General features: G+C 40.8%; 2 protein-coding genes and 1 long non-coding RNA gene across 9 annotated transcripts in view; 2 read left to right on the top strand and 1 right to left on the bottom strand.

Moving 5' to 3' along the window:
• Positions 1 to 4966, top strand: part of CSE1L (chromosome segregation 1 like) — a 40712-nt gene extending 35746 nt beyond the window's left edge. For 2 of the 3 annotated variants that reach the window (XM_061631349.1, XM_061631348.1), the window contains exons 21-26: positions 18 to 103; positions 501 to 582; positions 831 to 920; positions 2371 to 2517; positions 3161 to 3392; positions 4464 to 4966. In XM_061631349.1, coding sequence (XP_061487333.1) covers positions 18 to 103; positions 501 to 582; positions 831 to 920; positions 2371 to 2517; positions 3161 to 3392; positions 4464 to 4553 — 727 coding nt within the window. In that variant the 3' untranslated portion in view covers positions 4554 to 4966. The remainder of the gene's footprint in view (positions 1 to 17; positions 104 to 500; positions 583 to 830; positions 921 to 2370; positions 2518 to 3160; positions 3393 to 4463) is intronic. The other variant, XM_061631350.1, reaches the window with a different exon arrangement.
• Positions 4967 to 8512: 3546 nt separating this feature from the next.
• On the bottom strand, positions 8513 to 11546 carry LOC133387158 (uncharacterized). The gene is made up of 3 exons (XR_009763392.1): positions 11027 to 11546; positions 10524 to 10737; positions 8513 to 8614 (listed from the first exon to the last, which is right to left on the bottom strand). It is a non-coding gene; the product is annotated as an uncharacterized LOC133387158 (long non-coding RNA).
• Positions 11547 to 11585: 39 nt separating this feature from the next.
• The window catches only part of STAU1 (staufen double-stranded RNA binding protein 1), a 57165-nt gene continuing 51829 nt past the window's right edge, over positions 11586 to 16921 (top strand). For 4 of the 5 annotated variants that reach the window (XM_061631354.1, XM_061631353.1, XM_061631352.1 and 1 more), the window contains exon 1: positions 11586 to 11839. The gene's annotated coding sequence lies outside the window, so the exon portion shown is untranslated. The remainder of the gene's footprint in view (positions 11840 to 16921) is intronic. The other variant, XM_061631351.1, reaches the window with a different exon arrangement.

The raw sequence follows: 16921 nt of genomic DNA, 5'->3' as shown, positions 1-16921 counted from the left end.
TCTTTTTACATTTCTAGTGAATCCATTGATCAGTACAGGAAGCAAATTTTCATCCTTCTATTCCAAAGACTCCAGAATTCCAAAACAACAAAATTTATCAAAAGTAAGCTCTTTGTTTATAGCTCTGTGATTTGGGGAAGAAATGTGGGTGGCTTAGTATGCTTTGAATCAGGACATGCATCTCTTGGCTTTTGATTTGACTTGAAAGATTAAGAGAGAGAGCATATGGGTCAGAGTAATGGGAATTGGAAGCAACTTGAATTCTGTTTCAGACTATTGTGAGGGCTGACTTGGAGAGTATTTGTGATGGTCTCTCTGGGATAACAGCTTTGCCTGGTGAGTCCTGGAGGCTCTGTGAAAGCAAAAAATGAGTTTTGTGGGCTAATAGCAGTAAAGATACAAATGCTTATTCACTGTGTTTATGTTTTTGAGAGAGATGCATGCTAATACTCGTATAGGTGCCCTTTACAGCTTTTCATTAATTATTCTTCTTTTGATAGGTTTCTTAGTCTTTATCAACTTGTATTGTGTGAAATATGGAGCAATAGCACTTCAGGAAATATTTGACAGCATACAGCCAAAGTTAGTATTTTTTTAAAATTTCTATTTATTTACTTACTATTACATTTATACCTCATCTTTCCTTCAAGGAGCCCAAGGTGGTATACATGGTTCTCCCGCTTCCTGTTTTATTCTCACAACAAACCTGTGAAGTAGGTTAGACTGGGGGGGAGTGACTGGCCCAAGGTCTGATGACTAAATGGGGATTCGAGTCCAACACTCTAACCACTACATCACATTGGCTATACCAGGGATCTCTGTGTTCTCAGGGGCTACTCTGTTTCTCAGGCAGAAGGTGTTGGGACTGGAACTGAATCTGAAAAACAACTCATCTCCTCACAAGTAGGCTTCATAATTAGGTTGGTGCCATCTTGCAATAAGAGCTTGACAGTTATGTGCTCAGCATAGTTGGAGCATTACATACAAAATCCCTAAAAAGAAAAGTTGTGAAAGGGTGGACTAACTTTCATCATTTGAAAATGTTGTTTTCCTCTCCCTGACAATTATGAAATTATGGACATTTTACCACATGCATGACTAAAAATGACTAAAATGACTAAAATCTGGCCAGTGGCCAGATAAAACAGCTTCAGGGGCCTTTTTTATGCTGCCTATTGTCATGCTGTGTATGTATGTGGGCTTATATGTTGCAAGCATTCTTCCATTCCAGTGATGGCACAATTAATTTATGTGCACTTGGCCTATGGAATCATAGTTGAACCACATATATACAAATGTCAGGGTGAAGGGCAGTTTTAGCATTTACTGGATCAGTGTTCTGATGTATGAAGAAAAAACTCTTAATTATATAGGAGAAACTTGATTGCTAGCCCATTCCCCCCCCCACTGCTCCTATCTGCCTATCCCCATCTATACAAAAATACTTCCAGTGAACATTTGCGGAGGGGATGCTTTTTAAAGCATCTATTAGCTTTAAAAAAGTCCTTCAGACACCGACTGTTATAACAGTGATTGCCTGTGACTAAGTGATATTGCTTTCCCTGTTGTCTGGAGCTTTGTGTTCATGACAGTGTTATGGAAACTGACCCAAGTAGTGTCACTTTGATAACTGCCTAGAACCCCATTGTACAGAAGTTGTAATGGAGAGATGGTGGGATTTTACTAGACTCAGTTGCAACCTTTACCCTATTTTTCTGTCAACTGTGAAAAATACTGCATCAGCCAGGAAAATTAGGAGGCTGTGAGGACAGCAATGGTATATTGAGCATGGGTATTCTGGGTGTATTGGGTTATCCCTGTAGAGGAGGGGTGAAGAATTGGATCCAGACAGAGGGCTGGGTCCTGAAGCAGCGATAGTGTTAGGTGATGCTACCTCAGTCCATGGCTGCAAAGGAAGATTCTTTGTAGATGCAGCTTGAATTGCAAAGGAAGAATCAGAAGTAAACTCTAAGTGTAATCCTAATTATTACTTTGCACGCGTGATTTGGTGCCTTTTCTCTGTCGCCGTGTAGTGTTGAGGAAAGCCCCTGTATTCTTGGGGAAATAGTAGAAGATGGAAAAATCTGTTCAACTTGCATCAGGTTCTTAAAGAGTTTCTGAAGTCTACCACTTCCACAGAAATGCTGAGCCCTCCTAACACTCTTCTCTTGCAAGTAACACTACATTTATTTTAAAAATTATAATGTATACTGGTATGGCCAGGTGCCTGTATCACTTTCTTGATAACATCCAGGTTTTCAGATGTCTGAATCAGTTGAGTCCAAGCCTCTCTAAATACCTGTACTTGATGCTTAAATGCATTAGGTGGATTATAGCAAAATTAAATTGCTTTCTTTTCACACTTAACAGGATGTTTGGGATGGTTTTAGAGAAAATCATAATACCAGAAATACAGAAAGTATCTGGGCAAGTAGAAAAGAAAATCTGTGCAGTTGGCATCACAAAAATACTCACAGAATGTCCTCCTATGATGGATACAGAATACACAAAGCTGTGGTAAGTGCACTTACTACTCTGATGAAGCTGATTGACAAATAGCGCTTCTGAAGATGAAGAAGAAATTCCTTTTTTAAAAAAAGTATATCTTACCAAGGGAATGCACTAGTTTTTGCTTAAATAGTTGCAACTCAAATTCAGTTACTACTAGGAAGTACTCCTTTTACAGTAGTAGGAACAGTTCCAGTGGTACTTACACTACTAAAATAGTGGTTACATTTCAGTAGAATTGCACAAGAAGTATGAATTATAAGGAAAACAAATGATGTATAGCATAATGGAACCAAGAACACAGTATATTGTTTTCCTTGGGCTCCATTCAAAATACAGGAGCAACTCAGAGTACAAAAATTCTAAGTTTTTCTTAATCCGACTGAATATTTGTGCCATTATAAATTTCTGCTCTGGCTCTGATAAATGGATCTAGTTAGTCCTCTGCCTAAGCAATATTGGGCAAATGTCTGCTGCTGAAGATTTGTTGTTTTCCTGGATCTGTTTGTAGGCCATTGTAATGTTTCGTTGTAATGTGTTATTTTTGTTTTTATGCTATACTTTTGGCGTTTATATTTTGTAAGTCATTTAGATTCTTTTGCAGCGAGTGACTAATAATTCAAATAGTATATTTAGATATTTTTCTATTTAGGACACCCCTTCTTCAGGCCCTCATTGGTCTCTTTGAGTTGCCTGAAGATGATACCCTTCCTGATGAAGAACACTTTATTGATATAGAAGACACCCCAGGATACCAGACTGCATTCTCCCAGCTTGCCTTTGCTGGGAAAAAAGAACATGATCCAGTGGGCCAAATTGTGAACAATCCTAAAATCCATCTTGCACAGTCCCTTCATAAGTTGTCTACTGCATGCCCAGGCAGGGTAAGTTACTTTAATGTGTTGTTGTAAACTAATGGGGGGGGAGATATGAATTGAGATGGAAGAAGTCATTTGACTCTTCTAATTTTGTTTTCTTAATCTAGAAAATATGGTGTGTCAGAATTAAGATTGCTTTTTGACTACTATCCTAAGAAGACTTGCTCATAATTGCACCCTGTTGAATCCAGTCATGCTGGTTTCACAGATGTGTTGGGTACTTGGGTGCCAGTTTTCTACAAGAGTGATTTCCAAAGGGTGTACTTCACTTTCTCATTATCTAGTTCTGATGTACCTTAATTTGTCAAATTCTGGTCAGCAACTAGATTGGCCAACTAGATTGTTACTTGGTTGTGGCATTGTTCCCAGTGCTACCTCCCTCTCCCAGGTCATCCTCACTCCAGACTACTCATCAGGTAGAAGGGCCCGAGTTGTTACTGCTGCCTCCACTTAAGCTTAAGAGATGGGAGTGTAATTTTCCACCTAGGTTCATGCTGGTAGGATTGAGGAAGAGTTTACTTTGGAAAACTGCATACATGATTCCACCTTTTTCAATTTACTTGTATCCAAAGTTAACCTTCCTCAGCTCTAGCAAGATTATGTAGCGCCCCTGCCCCCATGGGTTAAGGGACCAGGAGTTTTACAAATGCCTCTAATCCTTAATGCAGCCTTTCCCAACCTTTGGGTCTCCAGTTGTTGCTGGACTCCAGCTCCTAACAGTCCCAGCCAGCATGGCCAATCGTCAGGAATGATGGGAACTGTAGTCCAGCAACATCTGGGGACCCAAAGGTTGGGAAAGGATGCCTTAATGGCTAGAAACAGAGGAGGTACTAACTGTACTAGCTCTGCGCATTGTTTTCAGTGACTGTATCAAAGTGAGGAGACACAGATAATACCCTAAGTGCTGACAGCAAAACCAAGCTGCAATATAGAAACATATGTTAGGATGCACAATTAACACTTTAGGATTTGGGAAAACTAAAATGTTTAATGTTAATGAGTATCAGCAGACAGATGTGTTAAAAGTACTGCAATTTAAATGCATATTAATAGTTATATTGTATCTTGTGCTTAAAGGTTCCCTCAATGCTGAGTACTAGCTTGAATGCAGAAGCTTTGCAGTTTCTTCAAGGATACTTACAAGCTGCAAGTGTAACATTGCTCTGACCTCTTTATTTTGAGTGACAGAAGTTCAAAGTTGCGTCAAAGAATGCTGAAATTGACTGTTCTAAACAAAGCTCAGACAAAGCTCGGAGTTGCTACTTCAAAAAACACATCACTGAATTATTGCCTGATACAGAAGCTGAATGATATTTTGTTCATTTGATCATAGTTAAAGAAGCAAGTGACTTTCCCATTCCCAGTTTGCTTTCAAAGGGAATAGTAATAGGAGTTTCTCATTTGGGATTGATTGGATTTCCACATCTGCAGTGTTTGGGTAACATTTTTAAATGTATAGAGTACTGGCTGCAAACTCATGTGGTCACTATATTTTTTTTCAGTTTACTGCCATTTGTATTTCTTTTGTGTCTCTAAAAAAATTATCCGAATTGTGAATAAATAAGCTCTTGTTTAAAGTATTTGTCTAGCAAAATATATCTTAATATCGTAGAATAAATTGTAGCTGTCTGCAAAGAAATTGTCAAGTAGTCCCAAGCGATACCCAGCACTACTTACTTTGCTTTCCACCTGAGCTTTAACTTGACACTATTCATGACTAACATTAAAACTGTATTTGGAGAGACATCTTCATAGCATTCTGACTGTCTCTTTAGTGTGTCAGCAATACTTGAACATCATACATTATACCCATCTTTCAGGAAATGCATTGCTATGAAATTATAGTGGAAAATAAATGTCTCAGATTTAATCCATGCAGATGCTTCCTGTTAAGCAATTGTGTTCAGCTGTATTGGGGACTTCCTGGTAATCTTCAACATAATATTCTAAAACTGAAAATTTGAATATTAATAAGTAAAAGGCAACAAATATTGGAGGACATGTATCTTACTAAATTCTGTCTAGGAGTGTGTAATTGCTAGTGTTAATAAAATATGGTTACAAGTACCTAGGAGGCTACCATGAAGCTAAACTGTTTAAGATTACAGATATTCAGAAATAAAGAAAACCAAGTTAGGCATTTTATTATTTCTTGTCCTATCCTAACAAGATTGAAAAGAACTTTACAAATTAAGTGCTATATAAATAGGAGTAATAGAAGCAACATTTTTAACATCTTCACAGTTGTATGCAGCTTGAACCTCCTTAAAAATAATTACTATGCAGCTTCAATATTATAAGCACCAGACTCAGAGAAGACTCTTGAAGGTACATGATGCAGTTCAGCTGTGAAGTGTGAGGGTCTGGGCTTGAGTACTGCATAGATGTAAGACTACTGAAGAACCATCTGCAAACCATTATCTGCAGCAAGAATGGGACACAAGCAAATTTAAAAGTTAAAAGGATCAAATGTATTCTGATTTTCTTCTGTAGTACAGACCTGGTTGTGTGTATATAGCACCAAACATCCTGGTGCAAAGGCCCAATAATGGGCCTTAAAATATGTTTTTGTGTACCATTAGTGCCATGTCTTGTGAATCTTATCTTTTGCAGAAAATTATTTATTTACTGTTTTTCAGTCCCATTTTTATACACTTATCGTCTCCTAGAGTGGCTCACATCAATAAAAAAGAAAAGGCCCAGTCAGCAGGCTTACAAACTTAAAAAAAAAACACAGAAAAGAGGAGAAGCACAGAGCAGGGTGATCAGGTTCTTAAAGGCTACAACAAAGTGGTGCAGTTTAAGGGGACATTTATATCCAGTTCAGGCCAGGCCACCAACCATCGTTGGTGGTTATGCTTGAACAGTAATAGGTGGCTCTTGGTCCTTTGACTAATGGATGAGGCCAGAGTGGTGTTTCCCCTTCCTTCTGTGGTCTTGGGGCAACCATCAATTGAGCTGAGTGTTCTTGCAGGCAGAGAGGGGATGAGGCCAGGATGGTTCTCCCCCCACCCCTCATCCCTTGCCTTGATGATATCCTTAGGGGCAAAGGACGCAGTCTCTCAGTTGCTGTAGGTCCCCTGGCCAATGGCAACAGCCAGACTATGTGGTGGTCAGTGCTAGTCCTACTCAGAGTAGATCCATTGAAGTTAATAGAAATAACGAACTTAGGTTAATTTCAATGGGTCTGCTTTGAATAGGGCTTAGCTGAATGCAACCCTGTGCTTCTCTTCTTTTCTCTAGTCCCAGCGAAATTGTACAATACATTTTTCTTCCATATCCATTCCTTCAGGACCTGTGCTAATATGAGTAAATACAATTTCTTTTGGGTGATATCGATACTTGGAAGTATACATATTCAAAGCATTTTGGGAATGTTTGCTTTTGGGAAAAGCTTGCTATTTAGGGATTTGTTTACTACTGAATTTCCTTTAAAAAACAAAGAACTTGTACTGGTTGTAGACTCTCATTTTGATTGTTTAGGTTATACATTAAAAGATTATTGCATAATTACGCAGATACAACCAAGCCCTTCTGTTCTGGGTGTTTCTAGTTCCCTGGGGAGGTTCAGAACCTCAGTCAGCCACAAGGTGGCCTTGAACATATCAATACATTTTCCTTATCTGTGAGAATAATAAGAATAATCTGTGTTGTGTTCAGCTTGTGATAGCTGAAATCTGTTGCACTTACTGCTGTGTACCTGAGAATATTCAGTTTCTCAAGAAACAGGCCAGAGTCTGTGAGGGAAGGGAATTTCTCAGTTTGTCTGGGATAAAAACCTTTTATGGAGTGTCCGAGAACTAGGAAGAAGTCCTGAAACGCAGGGAACTTTCAGGGTGACACCCAAAGGAAGCTGAACAACAGACAAAAGGCCTAGGAAACAGCCTCAAGGGAACAGTAGGTGATGGACGAGTCTTGAAGAAAAGGCAGATGATACAGAAAATTGAAGAAAGAAATGTCTACTCCAAGAAGGGATTCTGAAGAAACTTGGCAGTGCTTTAAGAATGCTTTAAATATATTGAGGAGGGTGCTTTAAGAAGCAAGCCAGGAGGGAAGCAATAGGGCTCTGTACTATTGGCAGGGAGAAAATGGGCAGATGAAGCTGGTTTTGGAGAACAAGACAGTGGTCAAGAGCTGGAAAATACAGAATCAAGACCCTGATAAGAATTCACCATTTGTGTTGTCTGTCATAGTAGCATTTGGCAGCCAAAAGGGGGCAAAGAAATGTTAAGTCAAAATGATTGAGTAGAGCTTAAAATTTACCTAAAATGTGCTTCAGTTATAAGCACACAAAAAAAGTGTTCATGTTGTATGTAATATCTCTTTGTTACGCAATGCTAAATGGGTCCTTGTTTTGCTTATTTAGGGCTGTCACTAGAAATATTGGTGGTTTTTATGAGCTTTAGATCAATTATATTTGCATAAGTATGAAACCATGAGTTTCTGGCTCAGGCTGCTTCTAAGAGGGGCTTACTGATTTCAGTGAGACTTGCAGGAAAGCAAATCTGCAGAATTGCAGCTTATGTGGGAATACTTCATGTGCTGGTCATTCTTTTCCTTGCCAAGCCAACTCCTTCACGAGACAAAGAGCAGCAATGCCTCCAGCATTCTGTCCCTGTTCTCTTACCCAAGGCTGAAGGATGGCAGGAACCAATTTAGAAATGTGGAGAGAGAGAAGGGGGAAACGACTCCTCTAAAAATTATAGGAATCACTTGGAAGGCTTTCAGTCAATGAAACAGTGCAGTTCTACTTCAGAACTCTTTTTATAAGCAAAATATCCTGTGCTTTGTTTCCTTAGTGTTATTTTCGGGGTCTACAAGGCAGCAGATGCTGGGGATCTCAGTGGCAGGCAACAGCCTCCCCTCCCTCCAGTTATTCCTCCTGAGTGTTTTCAAGATGGATAGGATCAGGCTGCAAAAGTAATTCTTCACAGGTAAACAGAAAAAGGAAGGAAGAAAAGACATAGTCACCTGGAAAGGATATAATTAATCATTGACCTTTTTAGGGTCAGTTTGTTTTAGATTTTTGAGAAGGTGCCACCCTCTCTTGTCACTTCTTACTCTCCTCCCCTTCCCAGGATGACTTCCCCCCCCCCCCCGAGACAGAAAGGAACAGACTGTACATGGTCGTTTTTCCAAGAGATCTGTATTAAAGTCAGATCCAGTAGAGTTAATCAGAACCTTGAAAAGTGCATAGAGTATAAATCTTCCAACTTCCTCTGTTGCCTCTGTAAATGAGAAAAAGGTAATCACCCTCATGAACAAGAGTGTTAGTAACTGGTGGTAGGTTCCAGGGGAAGACCTCAAGGGCATTACGCTGGCTACCCATGGGATATATTATACCTTATGCCATATATTTCTCTGATTCTGCGTGCTTTGGGGGTCCATATCTTAGGCATATGGGAAGAGAAGACAAGGGTCTCAGTAGTGTTGACCATGGTTGCTCTTCTCTAATGCTCTGAAAATTTTCCTTAAACCCAATTTTGTAGAACATAGCTTTTTTGTGGTGGGTGCAAGGAAAGGCTCCATTTGCTGTTCTACCTCAGGTGGGAAAATGTCAAAGGTCAGCCCTATTTTAGACTGCGAGCAGGGACTATATAACTCTTGTAAGGAGCCATGTACAGTCACATCATTTGATTTCCTTTGTGTTGTCTGGAGAAAAGACCGCCCTGCATTGGTTAGGTCTGTTCTCCACTGGGTGCATAGTGAGGAGGAAATAAAGATGGCTGTCTATGAACATATGCATAGGAAGAACACAGAAGCATAAACTCCATTAACCAAAAAAAGGACAAATAAAACAAAAACTACATTGTTGGGTTGTAAAATACTCTGAAGATTTTGGCAATGCAACCACCAATGCATGGGCCTTCTGCAATCAGAAGTGATGTAATAGGGTTAAAAAGATGACTATATATTGTAAGAGCAAAGTTCTACCAAAATTAATATTTGTTTAAATAGAGGTTCCTGTGTCTTTGATTAAATCTAAAATGGCACACAGTTTTTGTCACCCAGCTTTTGTGTGCCTTATAAAAAAAAAAAACCTTGAAACATATTAGAGGAGGAATCCAATTTTCCACTTTCAAGTACATCCTACCTGTTAAATAGGAAGGACTTGCTCAGAGCTCTGCCAGCCTGGCACCCTATGCTCCATTGAAGGCAAAGGGATTTATTTTTTGAGTAAGATTGGTTAGGAGCTTGCTGTAGTAGGTCATTAGACCAGGGTGGGCAGCAGGTAGAGCTCTGGGTGATTTGAAGTAGACATATAATGTCCGTTTAACAGTGAAACGGACCGTTTAACAGTGAAATGACTTTTTCTGCCTGAAATAGGCTGCTGAAACAAAAGCTAACTATGTGTGGATTTTTATTTTGCGAAAGGACTTTTGAGTTCAGGTGTGTTTTGGTTCTAAAATCAAATCCCTAGGCTCAGAATGTGCTAGGAGGCACTCGGTTCTTTAATGTCTTTTGCTCCTGGTTCTAATTGGTAGGTCTTGGGGTTCTATGAAAAAACATAGATCTGTCAAGCCTGAAGTTCTGCAGAGATGTACAGCACTTTAAAAAAAGCCCACTGGGTTTGAGGGAGCGTCTGCAATAACAGCTAGAAGTTCGCACAGGGGCAATTTTGCTGCAGTATCTACCTCCGATCACTTTCACCGCTAGCGCTATTAGGACATGTAAGCACTGTAAGCACTTACCTACTCATTTGACGCATAAGCACTTTTCGGAAGCCTCCTGGGGGCCTGCAACTGGTTTGCTTTAAATAATGCAGCATGCTTGGATCAGCGGCTTCAAGTACTATTTGGTAAAAGACTACAACATCCAGCATCCCCCAGCAACTTTCTTGAGTTTTAGGCAGAGCACGAGCGAAGTGAGATGTTACAATCCCCAAGAGTTATATATGTAGCTGACGTGTCCTATTTATAAAGCTGCAAAATTGCTTGAAGGGGTGAAGTTAGAGCGTTTGACCTAGCTGAATAAGAAAGCTGCCCCTCTATCTCCCCTGCACCCTATTATGCATATTTTTTCTCATTTTGGATTTGGGTTTCAAACTTGGTGACTCAGGCCACAATTTTAAAAAGAGGAGCGGCAATATATTCATCATGTCTATGATTCAGGAAGAGTATGTTGAATTAACGATACCTTTAAGCTAGAGATGAGAAACTTCTAGATGATGATGCTCCTATCAGCCCAGCCAGCATGGCCTATGGGTAGGGATGATGGGAGTTGTAGTTCAACAACGTCTGGAGGGCCACAGGTTCCCGATAGCTGCGCATACGTTTTTGGGGAGCTGTTGGTTCGTGCTCTCGATTTCAGTAGAGCTAACATGAGGACTTGTGCGCTATCTAGAGCAAACCTGAGATTTCGAAGAAATAATTCCTACATTAAATAATTATAATTCAGGACTTCTGCCAACCACGTTCTTTATTCGTCCAAAGATTTCCTGCGACATCAACACTACAGCTACCAATAATAATTTTACAGTACTAGACTTCCCCCCCCCCTTCTGGTCTTTTTTTATCTACCTGGAGCTGGGAAAACAAGTTTATTTCTAGTTTGTTGTACCCACTTTCTTTAAAGGAAACGAAACTCAGACTGCAATCCTATTATGTTGCACGCTTATCATTGTACTTAACGGGACTTACTGCTTAACGAAAATACACGTGCTCAGCCTGTCAAAAGGGGACCTCCTGTGAGGCCCAACCTTGGGAATCCTCCAGGGATCATTTCCTCGAACGCTTGTCCCTGTACCCGTGCGCGGTCCCTCCCCGCGTTCAGCTCTCAGATTTTTTCCATCCCGTTGCCGGTAATATATAAATGAAGGACACTGTTCCGCGTAGCATCTGGCCCCGCCCTTTGGCTACCCTCATTCTTGCAGGTACGAGGGAAGTAGGGCGCGCTGGAAGTTACAAGATTCTGGCAGGCGCGTGGTAGGAGACGTGGAAGCGAGGCAGTCTGTGGAAGAGTAAGAGCCAGCTGTCACTTCCCGGGGGGGGGAAGGCGCGCGCACGCAGCATGATGGGAAATGTAGTTTTCTCCCTTAGTGTGTGAGAGGGACGCCGATAAGAGTCGCCTAATGACAGCCAGGGAGCGGTAGTCCACCGGGAAGGAGACGAAGCGAAGCTCTGGGAAAGCCGGTCCATGGCCGGATTGGCGACGTGCGCTGCGTTGGGCGGTGCTATAAATAGCCGCAAAGAGCCTGGTTGGCTCCTCCCCTCTTCCCCCTCCCCTCGCGTGGTGCCGTCACTTCCTTCCCGGCCGGAGCTGGCCCCGCTCATTCTCTTTAGTGTTTGCCCTGTGTCTGCCGCCGCCGCGACTCGCTCGCCTCCCCCCCCTTCCCCGGACCTCCCCCCTCCTTGCCTGGGAGCTGCCAATGGACTGAGGCGCCCGATAGCCCGCCCGCCAACACGACGAGCCGGCCCGGGAGCTGCAGCCCAAGCCGCCGCCACCACCACCAGGTGAGGGGTGGAGAGGAAGGGGGAAGGGGAGAGAAAAGCAGCGGGAGCCTCCCTCTCCCCCCCCCCCAGCAGGGATGGGATATGTGGGAGGGGAGAGGCCTCAGCCGGGCCTGCGCTTAGGTTGGGGCCTAAGCGGGACGGCCGGGCTTGGGTTGTGGGAGGGAGAAGACTGGCTGCTCTGAGAGGGTGGCCGGCCGTGGCTCTCGCGGGGACGCTGATGGGCAGGTGGGGGGCGCCGAGCTGATACAGGTTCTCCCTTCCCTTTTTTATTATTTAGGGAAGGGGTGAATTGGGAGCCCGCTCGAAGACCTCCCCTTTTCTCCTCTGTTTCCCCCCCCTGTTTCCCCCCCCTCCTTTCTCCGGTCCGTCGTCGTCTTCATGCACTCTTTCGTTCTGCCGTCGTGGTTGCGGTTCACGCACAGGGCATAGCCAGCCAGCCACCGGCGCGCTCTGTCTTCTTGTACTCCTTCTCCTCCTCCTCATGTCCTGTTTGTGGGATTCCCGGGGGCATCTGGTTGTGAGGAACATCAGGACGCCGGGCTTGAAAGGCCTTTCTTTGGTCTGATGCTGCATAGCTCGTCTTATATGTTCCTGATCGGCATTTCTGATAGGATCTCCATTGCACATAAAAGTTCACGGGTAGCAAGATGGGAAAGTAGGAAAGTATTCCTCCTGGCTACCCCAAATTACTTGTACATAACGTTTTTGTTTTAAAGGGTAGTTGGTAGCAAATCTCGGTACAGTGGGCTATGGTACATGTCTCTGCCTGTCTCTCATCCTGCCTCTTCTGATCAGTTGATACTGAGCAGTGTATTTAATGTTTCTTACTGATCATGTGCCTTGTGTTCTTAATATGTACATGTATTTGCCAAATTTCCTGGTGTTCTCATAATATCTGTGTAAGGCAGATGCTAATATTTCTCTTTCTTGAACTGGTAGTCATAGCAGTTGCAGGGCATGTGGTTTTTCATTTCACTGATCCAAGAAAATAAGGATATGGTGGAGTGGAGCTTCAAATGTAGATTCTGTGCTGTATACTGAATCATACTTTCTCTCCTTTAGGCTTCTTCCAGGACTTGCTTTCTCCAGCATAGTCTTGGAATAATGCTTTCACTTTAGCTGGAAAAATGGTATTTTGTGTTCTCACTTACAAACGTAAAGCTTTTAGTGCTTCATGGAAGTAACAAATGGCTTTAATGGCTTAATTTTTTCCCACTATACATGCCCACAAACTTAATTGGTCTCATGCCATTTAACTTTAGCTATATAAGCAAGCCTTTTTCTCTTTCATGTGGAGCAAGAACCACTTTTGAACCGTAAATACTTTTGTATTTGCGTCTCTGCTTCAGTTTGGGCAACATGAATTATAGAGAAGAATGCTTTGCCATAGCCACATTGTCACAGTTTACTATCCAGCTGAGAGGAAGAGGAGGATAGACTTTTTCAGTGAGAACCTGAAAAAAATTTAATACCTTGGGTTTCATGAAATAATAAATCTATTCCACTAACACCTTGAAATTTTGATGATTTTCTTAACATTTTTGGCTCCTTGTAAAACAGACAACTTTTTCCAAAGAAAAAAGTTATCCGGAGAACCAGCAAAGGACTGTAGCTCAGTGGTAGAGCCATCTGCTTTGCCCGCAGAAGGCCCCAGGTTCAATTTCCAGCTTCTCGAGGTAGAGCTAGCAGAGAATCCTAGCTGAAATTCTGGGTAGTCACTGCCAGTCAGACTGTCTGAGCTAGATAAGCAATAGTCTGACTCGGTATAAGGTAGCTTCCTATGTTCATATGAGGAGTGTTCTAAAATGAAGAAATCACAGGTATTGGTGTTTGCATGCCACAGATATCACCAGCTCTAGTGTTAACTGGTAATCAAGAGAAACATCAGTCTGGTTGTTTTATATGGCATTATATTGTGACAATGCACACTTACCTTAAGTATCAGATGTTAAAATTGCATTTGCAAGTTCAACATTTAAATTAAACTTCAGCCTTGTTGGACTACTAAGACACGTTCTCAGACTAAAGCTCCAATCTTAATCACAGTTACTGGCAAGTAAGTCTTACTGATCTTGGTGAGACTTGTGCATGACAAAGTTGTCAAAGGAGAAGGGAACAATCTAACTGAATTTACATTTGTGAAACTATTACAGTCATGTTGTACAGGTTTACTGAGGGCTGATGAATATATGGCCTGTATATCCCTTGGTTGCACAACACTTGGCAAACTGACTATTAAAAAGCATTATTTTGGAGGAAATGCAATTCTATCTGTGATGGATTATTCATACCTGCCATGTGGAGCTGCAGTCAACAAGCGATAAACACAAATGTGTGAACCTCTTTGCAGAGCATAGGATAACACTTAGTTTTCAGGCATATGCAAAAGTGTCTAAATTTCAGTAAACATGTGAAAAATGCTTGTCCCTACAGGTTGTGCTTCTACTTGGCAAAGCTCTAAGTAAATGATGTTGTACTGTATGAAGCCTTGGCAGAAACAAACTGAAATGAGGCCAGGCCGGTAGGATGCTCCTACTTCAGTTGAAGATGGTGAAATGAGCAGAAGGTTTTCTCACTGTGAATACTTTTTTTTTTCATAACAAGTATAGCCTGGGGTGATCCACAACATCAAATCTGTGATGGTGCAGATATGGCCGAGTACAGTGTTCTTCAACCTTTCGTCCCCAGTTGTTGCTGGAATAACAACTCCTGCCATTCCTCAACCATTGGCCATGCTGGCTGGGAATGATGGGAGTTGTAGTAAAACCTGGGAACTCAAGGTTAAAGAACACTGGCCTAGTGCATGAATATTTTTCCTGACTATAAGAGCTGTGTATGTGGTGTTTTAAATAAGCAGGCCTTAACCCTTCTGAAACATGGGAACCAGCTTCTTTAATAAACATTTATTCTGAAATGTAATCTGAGCCCTCTTTACAGAATTCAGTACTATTGTAACACAAGTGTAGTCAACATGGTGCCCTCCACATGTTACTGAACTCCAGTTCCTGTCAGCCCCAGCCAGCATGACCAATGTGCAGGGATGATGGGAATTGTAGTCCAGCAGCATCTGGATGGCACCATGTTGGCTACTTCTCCTGTAAAAGTTCAACAGTCTGCTAGGGACTGCACAGCAAAAATAAAAATCTAATAGCAGTAGGAGAGGCTGTGCTAGGATCTTTCAGATAAGGATAGAGTGCTGATCAAATATTATTTAGAGATGTTCTCAGTAAGGTAAACTTTTATATTATAGCCAGTTTGCTGAGAGGAACTAAAACCAACTGTATGCAAAATACCTCTCATACTGGTCATGTGCTATAACTGCACCCTCCAAACAATACTGATCAGGTTTTTTTTTTACAATAATTTTTATTCAAATTTTCATAAAACATACAAAACAAAATCATAAAACATTCAAAGACAAAAAACAAAACAAAACAAAAATGATTAAACAAAAAAATAAAATGTTGACTTCCCATTTGTCGCAGATCAAATCAGTTATAGGTCTACAATATATAACAATCCTGTCTCTTAAATTATATTATAAAATCACTTTCCTCCAGTAGTTATCTTAATTAATCATCAAATCTCATAAACATTACTTTATTCTTTCCACAAAAAGTCAAAGAGAGGTTTCAATTCTTTAAGAAATATATCTATCAATTTTTCTCCAAATAAACATGTCGATTAATCCATCTCATTAATAATAATAATAATCTTATTGTCATAGCCATAGTCCAAATAAACATATCGATTAATCCATCTCATCAAAATCTGTTAGGTCCAATAATTTCAATAGCCATTATTCCATTATCCATATTAATTCCATCTTCCATCTTCAATAGTCCTGTTAAGTCCAGTAATTTCAGTGTCCAATCTTCCATTATCAGTATTCCATAATAATCTTGCTGTCATAGCCATAGTCATATAATAAGAGTCTGATGGGAATTTCCTCTATCCCAAATATTTTCTTGCCATCAATTCTGAATAAGTTGCTGAAATATTGTTGTAAAGTCATATCTCTGTTCTTCTTTTTTACAAAATGCACTGGCTCATCTCTTGAGAGTTTTTCCATTGTCACATGGCTGCAGTTAATTCCATAGATTTTCTCGATATCAAGCTCCATCATGTCATTCCAGTCCAGAAGATTATCCAAGCCATTGATAACTTTATCTCTAATATCTTCATTAATTTCTTCAGAGATAACGTTAAATTCCAAACAGTAGATTTTATTTCTAATATCCATAAACTCCAGATCTTTTTCCAATTCCACATTTGTTCCAATCTCCAGGGCTTGTATCTTCCCTTTATTTTTTCTTTTCTCATCTCTGATCTCATTCTCCTCTCTCACAGGATCCCCTATTTCTTTAAGCTCCTGCGTCATTTTGCTCAGTTCAATTTTCAGCTCCTTACTGCCCTGTCGCAGGGTTTGTTTCGTTATCTCAATCTCATCCATTATTTTCTGAAACATAGTTACTTCCAGATTCTCAGCCACTTTCTTGATTGCCATTTTTAAAACCACGAAAACAAAGCAAAACAAAAATAAAGAAGAACCACTTCTTATTTCAGCAACAATTGGGTTAATATTCCAGGCTTGATGACATCACAGTATAAACAGAGCAGCCTGCCTTATCTCTCTATGTTCAAGAATACAAAACAAATTTAGTTCCCAGCATCAAAACAGTTAGTGGCGTCGTGAAGAAGCAGATTCGTCAAAATAAAGTAGACCAAAAAGAGAATAGTCCCAGACAATATAATGTTCCTCGGAATAGAAATCCCTCTTCTGTTTATATCTTTAGAATGCACTTCCAGGACAGCTTTTTGCAATAGAAACAGAGATAAGCTGTTAATTTCGTGAATAACAGAGAAGAGTTATAGCTCACCCAGAAGTTCTTTAAAGCTGATTCATTTGACAAATCTCTTTTTGCTGCAACAATTTAAACCAAGTAAAAAAAATAATAGAAAGAAGGGTGCTTGCCTGTTAGTCCGTTTTCTCTTTGAAGAAAAGATAAACGTATCGCATTAATCAGATAGAGCTTGTTCGGAAGTCCGTCCGGCATTGCTGGCTGGACCTTTTCTCATAAA

Source organism: Rhineura floridana, chromosome 6 (genome assembly GCF_030035675.1).
Source record: "Rhineura floridana isolate rRhiFlo1 chromosome 6, rRhiFlo1.hap2, whole genome shotgun sequence".
NCBI classification, from domain to species: domain Eukaryota; kingdom Metazoa; phylum Chordata; class Lepidosauria; order Squamata; family Rhineuridae; genus Rhineura; species Rhineura floridana.
Note: the sequence above shows the minus strand (reverse complement) of the source record. Positions and strands in the feature narration are given on the sequence as shown.